This window comes from Argopecten irradians, chromosome 1 (genome assembly GCF_041381155.1).
Source record: "Argopecten irradians isolate NY chromosome 1, Ai_NY, whole genome shotgun sequence".
In the NCBI taxonomy this organism is placed as follows: domain Eukaryota; kingdom Metazoa; phylum Mollusca; class Bivalvia; order Pectinida; family Pectinidae; genus Argopecten; species Argopecten irradians.
In genome coordinates, this window is record NC_091134.1 from 11,131,689 (window position 1) to 11,156,170 (window position 24,482).

At 36.2% G+C, this 24,482-nt stretch overlaps 2 protein-coding genes across 5 annotated transcripts in view; both read right to left on the reverse strand.

Annotated features, from left to right (window-relative positions):
- Positions 1-21,154, reverse strand: part of LOC138317522 (uncharacterized) — a 43,176-nt gene extending 22,022 nt beyond the window's left edge. Inside the window, exons 1-2 of one of the 4 annotated variants that reach the window (XM_069259264.1) lie at positions 20,871-21,154; positions 5,815-6,514 (exon numbers count right to left, since the gene is read on the reverse strand). In XM_069259264.1, the coding sequence (XP_069115365.1) occupies positions 5,815-6,070 (256 nt within the window). In that variant the 5' untranslated portion in view covers positions 6,071-6,514; positions 20,871-21,154. Of the gene's footprint in view, positions 1-5,814; positions 6,515-7,295; positions 7,585-20,870 lie in introns of those variants that run through there. The other 3 variants (XM_069259289.1, XM_069259271.1, XM_069259280.1) reach the window with 3 other exon arrangements.
- Positions 8,893-12,044, reverse strand: LOC138333738 (uncharacterized). The gene is made up of 5 exons (XM_069282705.1): positions 11,973-12,044; positions 11,479-11,662; positions 10,647-11,054; positions 9,645-10,454; positions 8,893-9,254 (listed from the first exon to the last, which is right to left on the reverse strand). Exons 1-5 carry the CDS (start codon positions 12,042-12,044, stop codon positions 8,893-8,895), a joined length of 1,836 nt encoding a protein of 611 aa, XP_069138806.1.
- Positions 21,155-24,482: the final 3,328 nt, after the last annotated feature.

Here is a 24,482-nt window from a genome sequence, read left to right on the forward strand (position 1 = left end):
AAAATAAATTTCTTCAGAATTTGTAAATAGTATCCGGCAGATAATGACATAAGGCGAGGCCTCCATATCTGTTATTACGACAGTTGAACAATGACAGAAAAATCGATACCAACAACATCAGAAACGATATCTGGTAAAAATCTCATATAAAAGCCCTGGCGACAAAATGTTAAACGATTATGTCCCTATCTAGATCTGAGTTGGACAGCTGCCGCACGTTAAATGTCCCAGTGGGATGGAATTGGAGAAATTATTATCGACTATCGATTTCTAGGTGAAGCTGGCGATAATTATAAAGCAGGATATGTCTACAGAGTTATATACACACGTAAGCACCTTGTATAGACAAACTCTGAATTATTAAGTGTGTTTGTATGTTACCGTCCAATTCATTGAAATGGAACGCTGATCTGCTGTAGGGAGAACACGCACTAGGGAATGCAACATGTTAACGCATACATATATACAGTCACACGTGTACACACGTGCGCGTCCATTAAGATACACATTTAGGCCGTAAATGCGGAGACGTCGGTGTTTATCATACGTTCTGTGGTGAATTATTGATGTCATTTTAGTGTCGAACTCCGCAGCAGATGTCTCAGCCTAGGATCGGTGGCGAGGCCGATCGAGTCTTTAACATTTACACAGTGCATAAAACTCTCTAGGCAATACTGAATATTTGAAAATATAAGTTAGAAAATGTAAGTTAGGCTGACGCAATGCTCAAAAGGGTACGATAGCTTAAGTCCATGCTAGAAATGAAACGAAAGTCTGACTTAATAGTAGGGAGGATACGATAGTCAGACTCAATGCTAGAGAGGGTACGATAGTCAGACTCAATGCTAGAGAGGGTACGATAGTCAGACTCAATGCTGGAGAGGGTACGATAGTCCGACTCAATGCTGGAGAGGGTACGATAGTTAGACTCAATGCTATAGAGGGTACGATAGTCAGACTCAATGCTAGAGAGGGTACGATAGTCAGACTCAATGCTAGAGAGGGTACGATAGTCAGACTCAATGCTAGAGAGGGTACGATAGTCAGACTCAATGCTAGAGAGGGTTCGATAGTCAGACTCAATACTAGTGAGGGTGCGATAGTCAGACTCAATGCTAGAGAGTGTTCGATAGTCAGACTCAATGCTAGTAGGGTGCGATAGTCAGACTCAATGCTAGTGAGGGTGCGATAGTCAGACTCAATGCTAGTGAGGGTGCGATAGTCAGACTAAATGACAATGCTAAATAGGGTATGATGGCCTGACTCAACGAAACCTACTCAGGCCACACTATTACAGTAAATCGACAATCGGCAAACCAGTCATCCCATTTCCTTTATATTAGGCGAGATGCCGAGTCTAACACTTGTCAGATCTTCGTTAAAGCTTGATACAATAAAATGATAAATATATAGAATGTTAATGGAGAGAAATACTTCTAGTTGATATTACAAATATTTTGAAGTGTAAGCCGAGATACTATAATGTAAACATTACATGTATCAGTGACATGTACAGAAATTTCTAGCTGACTCGGCGAAATGCACATCGAAAGACATATGTAGTTCACTTGGTACCATTGACGAATGAATTGTTGGTTACGACATCGGAAACAATGGCTTGTAATTTATCTCAATACAAAGCTCAAACGATCTACATACATATAATCACATTTCAGGTTGAAATGAATTCGCCTGACTTTTCAAATACCTAATAGTAGAAATGTATGTCCTATGAATTTCAGGCATTAAGGCAAGGTGTTATCTATTTGCTGTCACTGAAAATGGCATTTATGATCAAAAGATTGCTTGGGATATTCGGTTCAGTATAATCTCCGATTTCTCTAAACTAAGAGAAAGTTCAATGAGGAATATATGAGGACACAGTTATATGCATTTTCTCCATGGCCAATGGTGCCAGAACGCTTGATATTATATTATTCTGATATAATGAAGAGCGATAACTTGGCTTTAATTTCATAAAAATTTTCATTCATGGAGTTTTAAGACGCATTCGACAATGCTTTTGCTCTTAGTATTTTGACAAAATTAATACTGAGGTGGAATTTAGATAAGATGATTTTAATGCATAATCACTAGCATTTAAATTGATAAAATTATCAGGTGCAAATATATGAGATGAATGATTAATCCGGACAATACGCCATATTTTCTCAATTTTGACCTAAAAGCGCAGAATGGGAACTACTTCATGATCTCACGTGAGCAAGTTCGTATCACGTGCACGCGATGACTGATATCACATGCTAAATGACATCTTTAGTTGGAACACCACGATCTAGTATGATTACTCATCTCAAACAGGATGTGTTTGGTTTGATTTGGGTACCGAGGATAATACAAAGCGCTTAAAAGGCAAAAGAATTTCGCTTTCTAAATAAATTTTACATTAGAATGGAGACAATGCACATATATATATATTGGAACACAATGGATGAACGGAGAGACAAAACATGAATATCGCGTCAAGTTCTTGATACATACAAACGAAATGACTGTTTCGACATCTTTCGACTACCGACACGACATGGCGTGTGCCTATTGAGGATAGACTATTCGATATTAATCGCCAATGTAATCATGCACTGGTTTGTAGCTGGTAATTCCCAGCGATCACCATCCTCGATACTCCAGGGGTTCCGATCACTTACGATCTCGTAAGTGATCGGAACCCCTGGAGTATTGAGGATGGGCGATCACGTAGTACCTATGATGTTCTATATATTTGGCTACCTATCGCACATATGCTGCAAGTATGAACAGCATTCGAAGTCCCTCACATCTGTGAACAATGCATCGAGCCAAATTCTGTCGTGATGTTGTAATTGGTTAGAGTATAATAGCAGTCTTTTGGACGAATTAACAAAAACATTACATCTATGGCCAAACACTTTCTAAAACAAGAAATTTTCTGTCTCACAATGCACGTGCAATAACGAGATTTGGTTGTGAGATCTGGAGGTGTCTGCCATGAATAATAAGCATTTCTATACACAAGAACGTGTGTTTAAAAGATGGATTTGAATTGTCCTTTGGATGATATAATTTGATAAAAAAGATAACTGTAAGTATCGTACATCATTGCGTTATCGACGCGAAGTAACCCAATTTAATTCTTTTTAAATATTTGAAGCTTTTCCGCAAACTATAGCAGGCCACCAAACGGCCTTGACACAGAAAAAAACCAAGGTCATGGCATCTCACTTGTGTATTGCCCGAAAACCAATCGCTGTATGCGTTGGGATTAAGTAATTTTCTGGAGTTTTGTGATTACGAGCAATAATAAAACAGGACTGTTGTCATTGTTGGTTTGAAATCCATTGAGTTCTCTGTAATATCCTTTTCTGTTGTTAATTCCCTGTCCAGATGTTCAGATTGCAATGCAATCCAATACAAATATTCTCAATTGCTTTTTCGATGAGCATCTAAGGTACATCTCGTCAGAAAATTTTGTTGATTTGACCTGTAGATCGACTTCAGAGACGCAGCACTGATTGGGAAGCTTTCCATTTGGCACACAGACCTTTAGACATCGTTATGTCGTCTTGGAGACGATTACAAGTCTATCAAGATGATACTGAGGGCTAGAATTAAGATGGGACCGATTATATCATAGAATCAGCCAGACACAAGCATATCTACATGTAATACACGTGTTTTTGATGCACTACACAGCCCATTGTTGTTACGATCGTTTGACCTATGATGGTTTATGTCAAAACAATGTCTTCAGCTGTCGGTGTATATGAACTGCACGTGCGCATCATTACATGTGCAGAGTACAGCTCGGTGGTTTAGTACGGTGCTTGTAATGCCTGTCTCATAATGCTTCACATGTAGGGCATTGTTTCCATGTCATGTTTGATCCTTTGGTTGACGAGGAACGGATTTATAATGAAAACAATTGTTTTTAAATGCTTACATAAACCTGGCCAAGATAGATTTATGTTATCCTCATGTAGATGTAAACTATACGTATTACTGTAATTTAATGTCCGTATACTTTCTACATGTTTGCCAATTCATTTTTTTCATTTTTTTTTTACATTTTGACCTGGATTAAATAGGTATGGTAATTTTTTTACTATTATGTCGATACTCTAAGTTGTGAATTGGATAGTTTTCCTAATTAAATTATTAATTATTACTTTCACATAACCTGTCTATCTCTTAATTAACTTTAGCTATTGCAAATATTGTTAACTTTATACGGCATGTTAATTTTCCTCCACATTTCTTTTGGTCGCTTGTTTCTTGAGATTTTCCATCAATAAATGATTCAATAGGAATTTTAAGGAGTTAACTTTGTTCAGAAGGTTACTGAGTAAGACGTGTATGTTCAAGTCCTGTACATTCTATCATATCTACCGCCATAGCTTCAACGTCAAGCTTCATATTAGCCACCCGACTAAACCCCTGGTCAAATAAAACCTCGTAACTCTTATAATATCGGGACTTTTCATGTACTCACTGTTTTAATCTATAATGTCAACATACACATGCGTACTTTATTACTTATGATTACTTATGGAATTTAACCCCAAAGTTTGTCGATCTACTTAACGATAGTACAGTGCTGTTCTCGTAAAAGTAAAGAAGCCGATCCGACAGGGGCAAACCGGTAAGAGATGAAATTGTTTGGCCATTTTGTTGACTGTTCAATCTTTTGTCGAGTTTCAAAGTGGATTTGTTTTTTGAGGTATCAGTATTGAAACCTTAGCACTATTTGCTGATATATCTAACATGTGGTTGTTCTAGTGGTAGTTTTGAAAGATACAGAACTTGTGTGGTACAGCTGCCAGATAATGACCGCGGGTCGGTGGTTTTTCTCTAGGCACTCCACCAACAAAACAGACAAGTCCTTAAATGACCCCGGCTGTTAATAAAAGGTTAGACTAATGAAATCACCTGAATTTACTTTAGATGGGAACCATACGTATTTGTAATAGTGTTTGAACAATGTTCCGCCCTCTTTAAATCTGAAAGCATCTCGACGACACCATGTTTTACGATGCTCGATATAACCTGTACCTTCTCTGTCTACAAATATATATTCCTCAATATTTTGGCTGAAATGGCTGACGGGATCACAGGTTTACGACGCTCAAAAAAATATACTAAATTTTTTTAGTTTTTTTGCGCGTCGTAAACCTGTGACGGCATCCAGTATTTGTGGACTTTGTCTCGGTGACCATTCAGACATATGAATACCTCGCCAAGAACGCACAATCATGGGACACTTAGGTAAAGGACATTAGAGATATATCTAAAGTGAAATTTCCGGTCTGAAAAAATCCCATTACGACATAGAAGGGACCCAGTTACTAACACACAACAATACTTATGTGTGTATATGCGTATCCAAAATTAACATAAATCATCTTTTTACAATACCACTTTTGTGTTCAGTGAAATTATTACATTTTACTAAAAATGAAATGTTGTATGTCTTTCGTCAATGTATTCGTACCAATGAAATATGACGGCAAGCTCATATATCACAGATCAATCTAACGAAATTCATCAAAACGAGAACAGTACATAGCATAAGAAGATATGGAAGTTTTTATCTCTCTGTATCATCAAAATGTCGAATAATGGATTCATGAACATGGAAAACTCGGACACATGAGAATGTCATTGTGACGGTTAAGAATTCCATCGCCATCGATCACCATGGCAACACAGGGTTTAGTAAGTTTACTGAAACGTGTAGCACAAGGTTCAGTACAAAACAATGCAGAATTCCATTTTGAAAGATCTCTTCATTTAGTATATAGTAAGAGTTTCACTTACCTCTCGAAAGTTCGCCATTTTCTATATTTTTCTGATGTTCTTCATGGTGTGAAATACTTGCACAGTATCCTGACGGCGCATCACAAACAACGCTGTACCACAAACCGATGTACACTTTTCTGTTGGTGATCCTGTCCGTCCATATTCCCCATCCCTGGCTCGCAAAACTGACCAGTTGGAGCAGAGTGCAAACTCCAGCCAAAACACACAAGGTCAAGGTCACGGCACGAGACATGGCGAGTGCCGTTTTCCTCATTTGGAGTTCAAAACAACCTTCACCTTTGTTCTGGATTTTTTGAAATTATTTGTGTGTGTTTGCTTTATCCTAATAATAGCTTAAACCGAGACTAAAAAACACTAAACTTAATATCCTGCTAATACCGAAATCTCGTGTCAACTCTATGGACACAAGATTATACGGCTATTGTAATGAGTATTTCTTACACGTGCCATCCACACAGTGGCAACTGATTCCTATTCACGTCATGTCGTTTTGTAATAACAACAGATACAAGACCAAATCGTTAATTCCTGTTATCCGTATTTATCTTGACTGACTCTCCATCCACATCCGCTAGATACCCTCTCCTCCGAGCTAGTACGTGTTGTCGGCTGCTCGGTCCGTCCTCGACTGCCTCCGCCACCTGGTTGTGAGTGAGATTCTAAGGTAGGCTGTCACAATATCACACGCGTCACTGCTCTGGAAAATGAAATACCAATGACAATGAAATCGACTTTTATGATATGAATTAACAACATTTCTACATAACATCGTTAAAACTGTGCAGATTATGATGATTTTACGGGTTATTTTACCAGATGTCGGTATTAATACCACGGTGTCAATTTCATCGCTCGCTGAACGATTCACTGTAATATTAATACACAAAGCACTTGGCTGAAATATTAACAAGGGGAGCGTGCGATCCGCTATAATATCTCATGAGCTATGTAAATCGCTGTACCGAAATCTACAAGATAATTAATAACATGGCTCATCGGCAAAATGTTAGAGCAAAAACAGCACTTGAAAATATCAGGTCATGTACCGAATGTATTCATTTCTCCACGAGCAGATCAATGTATTTTCTAAATGTACATTTTGTAAATAATTCACAACTAAAAATAGATCCATTTCGAATCGTCGAGGCGGTATTGAATACAACACAAAACATGTGTCACATTGTGCCATAGAAATGAAACATACATTCACATACCGACATGTATTTGTTCATATGTAATGTACAAACACATAATATACATACAATTACATCCAAAACATATCAAATCAATTAGATTTTACACAGACAATCCATATGTACATAAATAGTTGAGTCGCAATTTAGTGGTTCTCTGAAATCGGTATCGTTACATGGGTCAAGGCATACATGTACACATAAACACGTGTTAAATTGAAGTACATGCAATGATTATGATTTAAAACACAAACATCATCGTTCATTAAGTTATAAATTATATACCGTTAAAAGCCCACCACGGAAAAAGTCTGCTTACACTGATGTAGGCGACAACACCACGTGTTAAGACACCAGTATCTAAATCATAAAATGATCCTTTTTTGATAAGTACCTTCCTACTTAAGTTTTTAATCACTTACCCATAAACTATACGTCATTTGTACTCACGGTATGGAGGAAGTGACCTTAGGGTTAGAACTGAGCAGACAAAACTCGCAGTCGTAAGTCTTTATAAAGCCAACTGACTGGTGACTCAGACGCACTTTACACAACTAGCATTTTAAAAAGCTTTATAAACCAACCAAGCATGCTCTGTTATAACAATAAGACAAACCGCTTATAAATACGTCCTCCCCCGAACTAAACACCCCCTTTTCAGGTGTAATTTGTATTTATCTAATGACAGATGATCAAAATATTAATAATTAAATAATGACACCCCTTATATCTAACCAGGTGTTTCTATCTACGTGTCACCTGCCTGTCCTGATATTTGATTACATTTCCTATCGTGTAAAACACATGTCATAATAAACCAATTTAATTGTAATGGCCTCCTTCCCCCGATAAGTTCATATTGACAAACAAACCTGCGAGATTGACGTCAGTTTACGCTGACAAATCTACGTGGATGTCCCTGTGGAATAAAATAAAGGTCCCAGATATCACCCCCTCCCCTCCCCTCTGGGTTGTTGTTCGTTAGTTTCGCCTGGGTCACGGGCTAAACATATATATATATATATGCATCAGAATTACTGCATTTGTCCAAAGTCTATGTCACACAAGTCATTGGTTTACAACTAGAACCTCTGTTTTATTAATGCTCAAAATCGGATCTTTTTGATAAGTAAGATATCCTCTGGAACGGGCGCATGTGGATTGAGACGATAACTGTTACAAATCTTAAACACACACTTTCATAGGCTTACATAATAACAAGTTCCAGAAAGAAACACATTATAAGGATGCTGTTAAGAGAGTGAGTAACGGAGTCAAACACTTTAAGGATGTTGTCACGAGAATAAGTTCCGGAGTCAAACACTTTAAGGATGTTGTCACGAGAATAAGTTACGGAGTCAAACACTTTAAGGATGTTGTCACGAGAATAAGTTACGGAGTCAAACACTTTAAGGATGTTGTCACGTGAATAAGTTACGGAGTCGAACACTTTAAGGATGTTGTCACGTGAATAAGTAACGGAGTCAAACACTTTAAGGATGTTGTCACGTGAATAAGTAACGGAGTCAAACACTTTAAGGATGTTGTCACGAGAATAAGTAACGGAGTCAAACACTTTAAGGATGTTGTCACGTGAATAAGTAACGGAGTCAAACACTTTAAGGATGCTGTCACGTGAATAAGTAACGGAGTCAAACACTTTAAGGATGTTGTCACGTGAATAAGTTACGGAGTCAAACACTTTAAGGATGCTGTCACGGAATAAGTTACGGAGTCAAACACTTTAAGGATGTTGTCACGTGAATAAGTAACGGAGTCAAACACTTTAAGGATGCTGTCACGTGAATAAGTTACGGAGTCAAACACTTTAAGGATGCTGTCACGTGAACAAGTTACGGAGTCAAACACTTTAAGGATGTTGTCACGAGAAAAATACGGAGTCAAACACTTTAAGGATGCTGTCACGAGAATAAGTTACGGAGTCAAACACTTTAAGGATGTTGTCACGAGAATAAGTTACGGAGTCAAACACTTTAAGGATGTTGTCACGTGAATAAGTTACGGAGTCAAACACTTTAAGGATACTGTCACGAGAATAAGTTACGGAGTCAAACACTTTAAGGATGCTGTCACGTGAACAAGTTACGGAGTCAAACACTTTAAGGATGTTGTCACGAGAATAAGTTACGGAGTCAAACACTTTAAGGATACTGTCACGAGAATTAGTTACGGAGTCAAACACTTTAAGGATGTTGTCACGAGAATAAGTTACGGAGTCAAACACTTTAAGGATGTTGTCACGAAATAAGTTACGGAGTCAAAAACTTTAAAGATGTTGTCACGTGAATAAGTAACGGAGTCAAACACTTTAAGGATGCTGTCACGAGAATAAGTTACGGAGTCAAACACTTTAAGGATGTTGTCACGAGAATAAGTTACGGAGTCAAACACGTTAAGGATGCTGTCACGAGAATAAGTTACGGAGTCAAACACTTTAAGGATGCTGTCACGTGAATAAGTTACGGAGTCAAACACTTTAAGGATACTGTCACGAGAATAAGTTACAGAGTCAAACACTTTAAGGATGTTGTCACGAGAATAAGTTACGGACTCAAACACTTTAAGGATGTATGTCACGTGAATAAGTTACGGAGTCAAACACTTTAAGGATACTGTCACGAGAATAAGTTACGGAGTCAAACACTTTAAGGATACTGTCACGAGAATAAGTTACGGAGTCAAACACTTTAAGGATGCTGTCACGAGAATAAGTTACGGAGTCAAACACTTTAAGGATGCTGTCACGAGAATAAGTTACGGAGTCAAACACTTTAAGGATACTGTCACGAGAATAAGTTACGGAGTCAAACACTTTAAGGATGCTGTCACGAGAATAAGTTACGGAGTCAAACACTTTAAGGATGCTGTCACGAGAATAAGTTACGGAGTCAAACACTTTAAGGATGTTGTCACGAGAATAAGTTACGGAGTCAAACACTTTAAGGATACTGTCACGAGAATAAGTTACGGAGTCAAACACTTTAAGGATTACGGAGTCAAACACTTTAAGGATGCTGTCACGAGAATAAGTTACGGAGTCAAACACTTTAAGGATGTTGTCACGAGAATAAGTTACGGAGTCAAACACTTTAAGGATACTGTCACGAGAATAAGTTACGGAGTCAAACACTTTAAGGATGTTGTCACGAGAATAAGTTACGGAGTCAAACACTTTAAGGATGTTGTCACGTGAATAAGTTACGGAGTCAAACACTTTAAGGATGTTGTCACGAGAATAAGTTACGGAGTCAAACACTTTAAGGATGTTGTCACGAGAATAAGTTACGGAGTCAAACACTTTAAGGATGCTGTCACGAGAATAAGTTACGGAGTCAAACACTTTAAGGATGTTGTCACGAGAATAAGTTACGGAGTCAAACACTTTAAGGATGTTGTCACGAGAATAAGTTACGGAGTCAAACACTTTAAGGATGTTGTCACGAGAATAAGTTACGAGGAGTTAGTTACGGAGTCAAACACTTTAAGGATGTTGTCACGAGAATAAGTTACGGAGTCAAACACTTTAAGGATGTTGTCACGAGAATAAGTTACGGAGTCAAACACTTTAAGGATGCTGTCACGAGAATAAGTTACGGAGTCAAACTTTAAGGATACTGTCACGAGAATAAGTTACGGAGTCAAACACTTTAAGGATGCTGTCACGAGAATAAGTTACGGAGTCAAACACTTTAAGGATGCTGTCACGAGAATAAGTTACGGAGTCAAACACTTTAAGGATACTGTCACGAGAATAAGTTACGGAGTCAAACACTTTAAGGATGCTGTCACGAGAATAAGTTACGGAGTCAAACACTTTAAGGATGTTGTCACGAGAATAAGTTACGGAGTCAAACACTTTAAGGATGCTGTCACGAGAATAAGTTACGGAGTCAAACACTTTAAGGATGTTGTCACGAGAATAAGTTACGGAGTCAAACACTTTAAGGATACTGTCACGAGAATTAGTTACGGAGTCAAACACTTTAAGGATGTTGTCACGAGAATAAGTTACGGAGTCAAACACTTAAGATGTTGTCACGAGAATAAGTTACGGAGTCAAACACTTTAAGGATGTTGTCACGAGAATAAGTTACGGAGTCAAACACTTTAAGGATGTTGTCACGAGAATAAGTTACGGAGTCAAACACTTTAAGGATGTTGTCACGAGAATAAGTTACGGAGTCAAACACTTTAAGGATGTTGTCACGAGAATAAGTTACGGAGTCAAACACTTTAAGGATCTGTCACGAGAATAAGTTACGGAGTCAAACACTTTAAGGATGCTGTCACGAGAATAAGTTACGGAGTCAAACACTTTAAGGATGTTGTCTCGAAAATAAGTTACGGAGTCAAACACTTTAGGATGTTGTCACGAGAATAAGTAAGTCAAACACTTTAAGGATGTTGTCACGAGAATAAGATACGGAGTCAAACACTTTAAAGATACTGTCACGAGAATAAGTTACGGAGTCAAACACTTTAAGGATGCTGTCACGAGAATGAGTTCCGGAGTCAAACACTTGAAGGATGTTGTCACGAGAATAAGTTACGGAGTCAAACACTTTAAGGATGCTGTCACGAGAATAAGTTACGGAGTCAAACACTTTAAAGATGCTGTCACGAGAATAATGCTGTACAGAGATACAATATTAGGTCTGTAGCATGCTGATATAAAAGGCTAACAAGTTTGTTAATATGAATGACCTTTACCGTCATTCAAAGTCGCATGGGCCAAAAATCCTAAAATCTTCAAATGATTTCTTGTAAAATTCTAGAATGCTTTTAGACCTAATATTAGGCCTGTAGCATGTTGACATGAATGACTATCGAGTTTGTTAATATGAATCCCTTGACCTATACTCAAAGTCAAAGGGGCCAAAAATCTGAAACTCTTTAAACTACTTAAACTGGTAACAGGTAAATTTTGAGTTGTGTAATGACCGTGGTTGTGAACGGTAATGTATGGCGATCTTGTCTATCAGACAAGGTATGGTTATCTCCCTTGTTTGCCATATGTCATAAACAACAGTTTCTACTCGAACGCGCCTCAGTGATGTTTAGTTTAAAACAAATATATAAGGACAGACAATCCAAACAAACAAGCGTGTTAATGATAGTTCTATGGCGCCACGGCTGTAAAACTGAGTTTTCATAAAATCACGTCAAAATAAACAATAATGAAAATCACCCTGGTGGTAAGAACGTGTTTCTAATAAACACGTGTCGTAAACCATTCGTAAATATTCGGAAGATTCCATATAGATTTTCTTCTACTCTCTTTTATAATTTTATAGATAGAAAATGGTTTACCGTTGTGAGGATGCAGTGTCATGTTTAACCTTACTCAAGTGGCATGAAAGGAATATTGTTTTGGTTTTCACGTCAATTTTACCACAAAGCAATAAAATTGATTAAAAACTTACGTCAAAATGCTGAAATTTCATGCGCAAATGGTTGTTTTCATTATACAATAACATTTACTGTAAATTTTGTGGTATGTAAATAAAAAAAATAGCTTTGCACTTCGACATAGGCCTTAAATATACAAGGATGTTAATTGGTAAATTTGCCTGACCACTAGACTTAACAAATATTCTCATAAATTCCCGAACAAATGATTTAAATGTTAAAGCGGGCATTTAATCGACCCACCACTAATTCAATCAAAAACTTATCAGAATGCTTTCGCATAACTTAATGGTATAGAGCAATTCGTAATTAAGCAATTTTAAATTAAATCGTTTTGAGCGTTGTTAAACCGTTTTATATAATTACACGACATTACACATGACTTTTCCATACCTGTCAATTACATGTAATGAATTGATAAAGAATTGAGGTAAAAAGAAAATCAATTTTGACAGTACATACGTACAGCATGTTAAAGCCATACTGTGTGGCATTTCCAATAATTGTTGATAGCATGATATCTGTAAATAACGTTTTTCGCAGGTAAACAACACGATTGTTGTTCAGAAGAATGTGTTAATTGCATTAAAATCAGCAAGTAAATGAGGTTGAAAGTATCGCACGTTTTCCCTTTATATGACTTTTGTAAACTCCGGGTCAAGTTCTGCGACGTTCGCAATTATTAAAGTTGATTTCATTTTAATGCTAAAATGAGCAACTGCATTGATATAGTGTAAAACCATCACACTTAGCTTGTACATTTATAGCTATCAAGCTATGTAAACATTAACCCAATGTTATTCGACAGACAGATGAAAAACTTTTCTGATACATCTAGAAAACAATAGGGAAAGTATAAGAAATGTATAGTCTATCGAAAACGAGTACTTGAACTTGCACTGGTGTTGATTTCATAGTACTGAATAATCCCAACGCAAGTGTTTATCCTTACGTTCTAATGGGTAAATGTGATTGAAGAATGGACTCCTCTATACAATGTGTATGGTGAGTATAGGTGTGTTTTTGGAGGCTGCAGTAGGTCCATGTTGTGTCTCTTGGACTCTTCTCAATCTCTTGGTATTATTGGATTGCTTTCCTATTGGACTGCTTTCCTATTGGACTGCTTTCCTATTGGATTGCTTTCCTATTGGACTGCTTTCCTATTGGATTGCTTTCCTTAAATGCTGTTACATCACTTACACTTGAATTGTCTTGCAAAATAAATAATCAAGTCTGTCTTAAAACACTTCAATAATACTTAATATGCTGTCCCCTTTTTTCTAAGTGTATAGTCATGTTTGATTTTATTCAGAAGACATTTGAAGGGGCTCTCTTACAAATGTATCTTATCCTATACTTATAAGTTGTTTATTGTCTTAAATGTGTGTCCACTCCATACGAGAATTTATGAAACTCGTCCAGAAAAGTATTTAAGTTTTGCTCGGTCAAGACTCACAAAAATAAAAATAGGTCTTAGACCTGTTTCATAAAATCTTATATGAAATTAAAACACAATATAGGGAAGGATGTCAACAATTACGTGTTTTAACACGATGAAGTAATACTGAAGACAGTTTCGGTACGTTTCACCGGCAATACTGAAGGAACAGAGAGGGATATACATAATACAAACTCATCAGGCGCCAATTGTTTTGGTGTGTATTTACACCGGGGGACCAAGGTAACTCGCGATTCTGGCACGAATACATCAAACATTTATACACTGTACTATATTGCCGGGTTAGTTATAGTCGTCAGAAACTCCACCATGCTAACTCCATAAACCGATATATACGCTACCACACGTACTGGTCATTTCCCCAAATAGCAATTTGAGCCAAATGAAAAACAAGTATATAAGCTTCCAAAAACTTTTAGAAGGCATACCGTTTTTACAGCTTTTATTTATCAGTGGGCTATTATGTAGTAAATTGTGTGACAGTGCGGTATACAGAGCTGCCATTTGTTCATTTTTTTTTTTATGAAAAACATACTCCTTTGTTTCCCTGGTGATACGTTTAATTACAAGAGATATCTTGGCGGTGATGCTGACTAGTTTCCTTTCTAAAATACTAAGTATAGATGTAAGCAATACAAGAAAATTCGACGATATTTCGTTTCTTTATCTGCCAGATACCTGCAAATTCCTATTACTAGTTCATTACTCTACACCCTAGATTGCAAGTGTATTTTTCTCAATATTTTACCTCAAATAAACAAAATCTACATACTTAGGTATTGCAACAAATCGAGGGGAAATTGTCATCCTAATTACATCCTTGCGAACACTTTCCTTAACATGGCCTGCTAAAGCAAGCAAGATAATAATTATCATTTCAATGAATTAGCATCTTTCAAAAGAAAGATATGCATTAGTTTTTATAGGACATGTCATAATACATTTAAGTGTAACAATCTCTCGGGACCCCTATGGCTATAGGTTTATATTCAAATATACTTAGAGTCTTACTAGACTCTCAAGGTCATGTGACTTTGGGCCATATCAAAATACCACCTTAGAGTCTAGCTAACTCTCAAGTCCTGGGACTATGGAGAACCAATCTCTCGCCCCTATGGTTAGGATATATTCAAATAAACATAGAGTCCTAACTAACTCTCAAGTCCCTGATGACTTTGGGCATATCCAAAATACACATAGAGTCTAGCTAACACTCAAGTCCAGTGACAATGGAACATCTCTCAATACACATTGAGCCTAACTAACTATCAAGTGCCCTGTGACTTTGGGCTTATCCAAATACACATAGTGTCTACTAAACTCACAAGTATCCTGTGACTTCGGGCATATCCAAATACACATAGATACTCTCAACCCCTAGTGATTCGGGCATATCCAAACACACATAGAGTCTAACTACCCTCTCATACTGCCTGTGACTAGTGGACATATCTCAATACTCCACCATAGAGTCTAACTCATAAACTATCAAGTCCATGTGACTTGGCATATCCAAATACATTGAGCCTAGATTAAAAACAACTCTTAAGTCCCTGTGACTTCCAAAAAACATCGAGAGTACCGTACCTCTCAAGTCCCTGTGACTTGAGGGCATATCCAAATACACATAGAGTCTGCCACTCTCAAGTCCCTGTGACTTCGGGAAGATTCTAACTAACTCTCAAGTCCCTGTGACTTCGGGCATATCTTGGCAAATACACATAGAGTCTACCATTTTTACCTCTCAAAATTCCTAAGTGACTTATGGCATATCTCAAGCTACACATAGAGTCTAGCTAACTCTCAAGTCAACAATGTATGTGACTTCGGGCATATTATCCAAATCCTACATAAAGAAATGCATTATTTATTTTATATGTCCTCTCATGTAAAGTGTAACCCAATCTCTCGGGTCCCTTATGGCTAGCCCTGTGAAATATCCAATAACTAACTCTTCCCTGTGACTTCAGGCATATCCAAATACACATAGAGTCTAACTAACTCTCAAGTCCCTGTGACTTCGGGCATATCCAAATACACATAGAGTCTAACTAACTATCAGGTCCCAACTAACTCTCAAGCCCCTGTGACTATGGACATATCTCAATACACATAGAGTCTAACTAACTATCAAGTCCCTGTGACTTCGGGCATATCCAAATACATATAGAGTATAACTAACTCTCATATCCCTGTGACTATGGACGTATCCAAATATACAGAGTGTAACTAACCCATGTCCCTGTGACTATGATAAAAATCTTCTCGTCACATCACCAGTTGCTATGGAAACGTTATCCCTTCAGAGTTGAGACTATGGCGGGTTGTTCCGTTACGGAATGTTGCGGTAAAAAGAGGAATTATTACGACTAAGATAATTGATATGTGTTACAACACTATCTAGTCGCTTCGAGGTTATGTACATAAGTCAAAATATCAAAAACAGTAGATAATGAAGTTGTTTGACCTGGCAGACATAAGTTTCTTCTGTGAGTATTATAAATTAGGAAAGAATGAATATAATTTGACAGTAAAGCGATGACGACTTGCCTTGTCGCCATCTGTACAAGGTTACTGGGGTTGGCCCAGTGTTGTATAACTGATCATGATATCAAGTATATATAACACCAGGTATCATTAAGCACCAAAGCTAAAATGGAAGGAGGGTTTTCATACAAAGCTATTATAAAATATTACTTACTTAAAAAACAGAAATTATTCTTGTAAAATAATTTGTCATGTTCACGTAATTTAAAAATCTCAGCGGTATTCTCAATAAAACCTGATTTGATATATAAAACACTTTACATTTTCATGTTACTATAAATGTACATGTATTTAAATTATTATATGCTACTTACATGGCGATAAAACCCATATTTACAACTCCTTTAAGTATATATGCGTATCCACAGGGACCTGGCACGAAAATTTTTAACCAACAGTATATATATATATTATAGTATCATATATATATATATGTATACTGTTGATAAAAATTTTCCTGCCTGGTCCCTGTGTGCGTATCTCCGTATTTTCTATTTGTATGTTATATCCATGTACACGTATAAAATCTTTATATAATATATCTATATTAGACAATGAATATCTTCACATCTTATTATTTAACGTTGTGTCTAAGTAAAAATAGAAACATTTAAAATCCTGACATATTGAGAAGAGGTCAGTTAGCATTAAAGTTAAGACTTTTACAATCTAAAGTAAATTTAGAAACCAATCAATCAGACGATGAATATATGCGCGTTTACAAAATGAGTTAAAATAAAATATACATTTTTATAGATACTGCTACTGTTTGATTGAAATGTCTATGCACCACTCCCCCCCCCATCACGATTTAAATCCCTCCCTGGATAACGATACCACGTCGTGACGTCATCGGTCGACTGAAGTCCCAGATTCCGTTATGATCTAGTAAGTTTCCTGACAGTTTTGTTTCACTAATCTTTCCTTTGTTTCACTAATCTTTCCTATTTTTCACTAATTAAGACCCTTTCATATATCTGTGTTAAATGATCTGATATCGAGCATCTTTGAAATGAAGCGATATTCCTGTCGGTATATCTTAGCGCCAATTTCATCGCAGATTCTGTTCTACAGATGGCGCCATTTTCTGTCTAGTAGTAATGATATTACAGCTAGTATAAATAGGTTCACGGTCTTTCATTGTTTTTAATTGTTTTACTTTTGAAGCAAATCATTTATTAATACATACAATCAATAAACACAGGCTCTTACATTCACTGACACATACATCATATTATTTTTCTCATATATCCATCATTGTCTTTCATAATATGTGATGTCTCCTAAAAATTTCTGTAACGTGATGTTAACAAAAACACCCTGAAATAATACTTATCTTGATTGAATTTAATATGTGCGAGGACCGTTTTTTGTCGACCTGACTACAATTAGGAAGTTTAATAACAGAATCCTCGTTGTACGTATTTTAGAACAGTGGACAATGTGTGATAAAGACAATGGGATATAAACAGTTTACAAACAATAGAAGCTGAGTGGCAGATTTCCCCCGCCATCAGTCACAATATGACACCATCATCATAACATCGTACCCATCTCCACAGAAAATGGGACGTGCTATCACTAACTCCCAATACAGAATCTCTCATTGTTCTATATAAATCTCCACAGAAAATAGGACGTGCTATCACTAACTCCCAATACAGAATCTCTCATTGTTCTATATAAATCTCCACAGAAAATAGGACGTGCTATCACTAACTCCCAATACAGAATCTCTCATTGTTTTATATAAATCACCAAAGTAAATGGGACGTGCTATCACTAACTAACCCAATACAGAATCTCTCATTGTTTTATATAAATCTCCATAGAAAATGGGGCGTGTCATCACCAACACCAATACAGAATCTCTCATTGTTTTATATAAATCTCCACAGAAAATGGGACGTGTTATCATCAACTCCCAATACAAAATCTCTCATTGTTCTATATAAATCTCCACAGAAAATAGGACGTGCTATCACTAACTCCCAATACAGAATCTCTCATTGTTCTATATAAATCTCCACAGAAAATAGGACGTGCTATCACTAACTCCCAATACAGAATCTCTCATTGTTTTATATAAATCACCAAAGTAAATGGGACGTGCTATCACTAACTCCCAATACAGAATCTCTCATTGTTTTATATAAATCTCCATAGAAAATGGGGCGTGTCATCACCAACTCCCAATACAGAATCTCTCATTGTTTTATATAAATCTCCATAGAAAATGGGACGTGTTATCATCAACTCCCAATACATAATCTCTCATTGTTCTATATAAATCTCCACAGAAAAATGGGACGTGTTATCATCAACTCCCAATACAAAATCTCTCATTGTTCTATGTAACTCTTCACAATATAGTCAACACAATAATGTATATTCAGATTATCTCCATGGCCTTCATAGCCTGACCATACCCTCGAAAGGAGACGAAGGGAAATAACTCTGATTGATCTGACCGGATTGTTCATTAAGTGAACCTTAAAGATGCTCCACCGCCGACAAATGGTATTTTTTTCACTATCAAAAACAGGAGCAGACGCTTTGGTATTTTTCTTCAGTTACAAAAGTTACTTACTTCACACCATTACCACCATTGAAAAGTTTGAGCTTCTAATTAAAAAAAAAAAATAATTAATTGCATCCCGAAAAAATTCCCTGGCACTATATCCTATATGGAATGAATTACTGATTGCGCATGCACCAAAAGCAAAACAAATTATTTTATATTATGTGTTGTGTTAATTTGACATACATGTACACGATTAAACACCAATTCAAATTGTTCAAATGATGGGCATCTTTTCATAAATTTATGCTATACTGTCGGCGGTGGACAGAGCATAAATGCATCTTTAACCATAAAATTTATTCATCATAAATATATAATGATATATATATGGAACTTTAAGTAAAATTAGCTTTGCTCAAACATGTTTTTGTGTACTTCCATTTTTTTTATTTAAGTTATTAAGGAGATATGCTAGTTTATTATTATGATTCCATTTCGTTTATTTAAAGACACAGTGACATTACACATTCCGTATAATACATGATGAAGATGTACATTCATGCATTTTGGGTGTTACATCGCCTACTGGTATTTTTTATCTATTAAAACAGGACTCAGACGAATTGTGGTTTTTCCAATAACAAATGCTCCTTATTTTACACTCAATTCCACCATAAAAAACACTTGTGGCTCCATTTTTTTTTACTTTAGAATGAAAGTAATTAAAAATAAACATTTTTTACTTGCATCCCGAAATAAATTCATGTATGGCATGAGGTACTAATAGTAGACAGAAAAAACACCCACAAAATTATTCTATATATGTATCTTTGTGTCAATTAGACATTTATATACACAATCAAACATCAATTAATGTTCAAATGATAATTATTGATCTTTAGGATAGTGAAAAAAAGGTTGTGTTAACACAATAAAATTGAAGATTTTCATTTTCCGGTTACGAACAGGTTTCAGTCTCGATAAAATCAAGTGAGAAAGAAATCGGGCGTTCCAATATGGACTTAATGTTCCATTTACATGTGTAAACACTTACATTTATACATGTGCGTATACAGCGACAGTATCTAATAAATTCTGGTGGCGATACATTTTGTGTAGAACAAATATACGTACCCGGCCTACTATACCTTTCGGCCGGGTACTTATTGGTCCCTATGTGTCCTAGTGGAACAGTGCCTCCGGAAATCACTCGGGCACAATTTTATATACTTTTTTGTAGGTTTCCAATTATTTTGTGCGTATACACACATTTATATATTATTTTTGTCGAAAACAAACATAACTACCATACTTAATATCTACCGTACGGCTCACAAAACGTCAAATTCATACTTTGTAGACTTGCTGTATAAATTCATTGCGGAAAGGTCTTCATATGTGTATATACATGTACGTAAAACAAAATGTCTCGCTGAGAATTTGATATTTTATATGGTTCAGTTTTATTGCCTAGTAGGTAACCAATATAAAACAAGTACGATAAAATGCATGAAAACGTTTAAATAATGGTTTGCATAACCTTTACTTTGCTCCATTAGCAGTAATAAGCACCAATTGTATATCTAAAGAAGAAACAAAATTCTGTCTAAAAGTCTTTTGAGCTACAATATTGCAGCTACATTTTGTGGTGCAAAACGAGTACGCCCATGAAGTAGTGCTGACTCCGTCACTCGTGAGAAGTGATGAAACTTGTCACAATTAGGTTTATAGTAGACACCATAAATAGTTTAGTCCACATTTATCAAACTTATCTCTGACAATATAAACAGGTGACAATTTTAATAAAACCATTTAACATACAAGTAGATACCATATAATTACACTACACTGCGGTACACTGTCAACAAACACGAGCTGAACTTGTTCGAGTGAAACTTACCTGTAGTTGACGAGCAATTACAGACTCGCGGTGATGAAGACCTGCATTTTCCGAAAAAATATTTTGGCCACTCTCTAAGTATGCCACCTGTGTTTGACCTACTGTCCGTTGGTTCCTAGAGTATATCATCGACCCGCATGTGTACGCACACATACTCCGTAACGAACTAGTCCCATATGCACATGCGATATGTTGTTATGCACGCCGGCGCGTTCGCGGTTGAATACAGTGTCCCCGACAGATGGTTTGATGGTGAAGATAGTGAACCATTGAGATGGAGAACAGCTCTACACAGCTAACTAACGGTGAAGTATGAAGATAGTCTCCGGGCATCATCTCACACTAATAACTTACAGGTGTGTCTAATTCCACGCCGCGTCAAACGTCTGTTTGTTTACACATGAATGTAGGGATCACCTCTCCGTACATAATGTACACGGTATTATTCATTAACAGAGAAATACGAAACAGGCCTTTCTTACTTCCTCAGAGGAATTGCTGGATTAGAAAATGACTATATTCTTTGATGTTTCACCGTTCTTTCTATTTTAATGCTGAGAATGATATTTGTTTTCGATCGTTTTCAGTTATATTTACTAAGTTGTGAACAGAGAGGGGCAAAAATTGATGCTAACAAAATCGAATTCAATTTTGCTTGTGACAAGTGTTTTCATTGGCTTTTTATAAATCCTTTATCGTCTCATAACGTGTATTAATTTAAAAAATGGCGTCACCGTTTGTAACGTCGACTCTGATTGGATGATTTCATTGACCAAAGAGTTCAGCAAAAGGTATGGAATTCTCCGGAATTAGATTGAATCATAAGGAATAACTTTAATAAATTTTACATATACAGCTTAATCCTATATTTCATTGTCCGTCCGGCATAACGTTGGTAGGATGGAAGACAATAGGGCAATATGATTCAACTGCAACACACACCATTTCATCTGTGTATTATTTTTCATGGTGTCTTGAAACAAATTTCTATCTAAATTTGTCAAAATATCAAACTGCCTTCGATCTAGTTTATTGCTTCTTGTGTGTACGTATATATATATATTTAATTGCAACAATAGCCCACTGGGAGTATGTTGTTGACTCTCAAATCTCATATTCGATTTCTGGGTTTGAAGCACATTTATATTTGTCATATGTTTTTACGCTTCAGATTTCTGAAAAATGGCTATTTGCCTTCTTGAACTGTTAAATGTCAAGTATCAACTGGAAGCCATGTGTAAAATTAAAGGAAAATGGCTCAAAATACGCTGAATACTCCCCAATACCCTTTCTCTTTGAAGGTCAATAACATATGCTTAAATAAAAAATAAACTCCTTCGGTACTGACGAAGTGAAATGAAGGGGAGTAATTATGATAGATCACAATGGTTGATTAGAGAATATCAATTAACAGAATAAAATGGTATACAAATATTTAAAATAAATCCTAATGGTTTCTACAAGGAATTTGAGGTTCGACTTGTCCGCACTTTTAGGTCAACTGACCATATGTAGACTAACATTAGAAATATTTCGGACGAGTTTGAAATTCAGCTTGATTCAATGGTAATTTACGGAGCTATTGTCCTTTGCACTAATCATTATTCTTGGACCTTGTGAATACGATAACTTGAATAAAGATGCACTCAGCTTCATGACACTTTGTATTTAGACTAAAATTGGAACGATCTCAGACAAGTTTGAATATCGACCTGATTAGATCGTTACTTACACAGGCAATATGTCTTCAGGTAAATTCTTGACAAATCACTGAAATTGACCTGAAATTGACGAAATTAACGAAATTGACCTGAAATTGACCTGAATTTCACATGGAGAATTTTTCAGGTGAAATTGACCTGAAGCTTTTTTCAGGTCAATTTTACCTGAAATTGATCTAAATTTTACAAAAAGAAATTTTCAGGTGAAATGGACCTGAAATTCATATGGAGAATTTTTCAGGTGAAATTGATCTGAAGCATTTTGCGGGTCAAATTGACCTGAAATTGACCTGAATTTCACATGAAAAAATTTCAGGTGAAATTGACCTGAAATTCACATGCAGATTTTGACCTGAATTCACATGAAGATTTTTTCAGGTCAGGTGAAATTGACCTGAAATTGACCTGAAAAAATCTTCATGTGAAATTGACCTCAATTTGAATTTCTGGTGAATTTCATGTGTATTTCAGGTCAATTTTAGATCAAAATTTTTTCAGGTCAAATTCACCTGAAGACATATTGCCTGTGTCCGGAGGTATTGTCCTTTGCAATCGTAATTATTGAATCTTGTTAAATGATAACTTGAGTAAATATGATCCAAGCTTAATGAAACTTTGCATGTAGACTTACATTGGAAATATCTCGAACAAGTTTGAAAATAAGCTAGATTCGACTCTTACTTATTTACGAAGTTATTTCCTTTGCAATAATAATTAATGAACCTTGTGAACACGGTAATGTGAGTAAATGTACACGAAGCTAATGTGTTTATATGTAGACCTATTAGATTTATGTTCCTCTTTCGTGAACAAAAGACATCAGTTGGCTAGTAAATTACATAACAAATTTGTATCAAATATCAGGTGACCGTTAAGGCCCCTGGGCCTCTTGTTCCTGATATACTCTATAACCTATGTTAAAGTACCACCGGCTTTGGACATATGGACATTCAGAACTACAAAATAATGTTCCAGAATTCTGGCTATTGACCGCCAATGTTTTCCACGTGTGAAACACGTGCACTGCTGCTCAAAGTAGGCTCTTTATGACACCGTGATGTGATGACGTCAAAATTGGGAACACAAGTCATTATCCCCGACAAGTTCCAAGTAAGAGTAGGGAAAACCAATTAGTAGCGTTCGGAACGGATCGGATTTCTAGCCGCAACTTCTACTACGGAAATGCACTCATTAGTTGAAGAATTATCGAAATACTAAGAAAACAAAACACAAAGAGAAAAGTTAATGAGTTTTAACGTACAGTATAAGTACATTGACATCATTGGAATACGCTCCTTCGGCGTTTAAAACCCAATTAAGGCGATCATCTTTCAAAACACGTGAACCTCGATTTCAACCTGTTTTAATTATCACCGGACCAGGAGTTTAGGATTTTCCACTTGTAAAATATTTCATTGAGAATAATTCAATCTCTGATGGCAGACTCGTTTGTGTCGTTCTGTTGCGAAAAAAAAACAAAGAAAAAAGTAACTTGGTAACATTCTGTATAAAGAAAAAGAAGACAGAACGAACACAGAGAAAGAGAGAAATTTGATATGATGGAGATATTGTTGTATGATTTGTCAGCTTTATAAGGACAATTTAGTGTACGAATGCATTAAAATGTGCATATATATATCGGATACAAACCAGTTCTAATGGAAGTTGGAATAGTTCTTATTAGTGTTATATGCCCCAAAAGGCAACCGTTGTCACAGTATGTGAAATGTTTTCATATATGCGCATACATAAAACTATAATTTTCTGTCAAATGTAACGTGTATTTGATCAGGAAAAGGTTAACATTAGGACTTATAACACAAAAAACGCTGACTGTCATTCGTACAATATTTGCATCAAAACGTTTAACTAAACAGACAATAGTCAACAT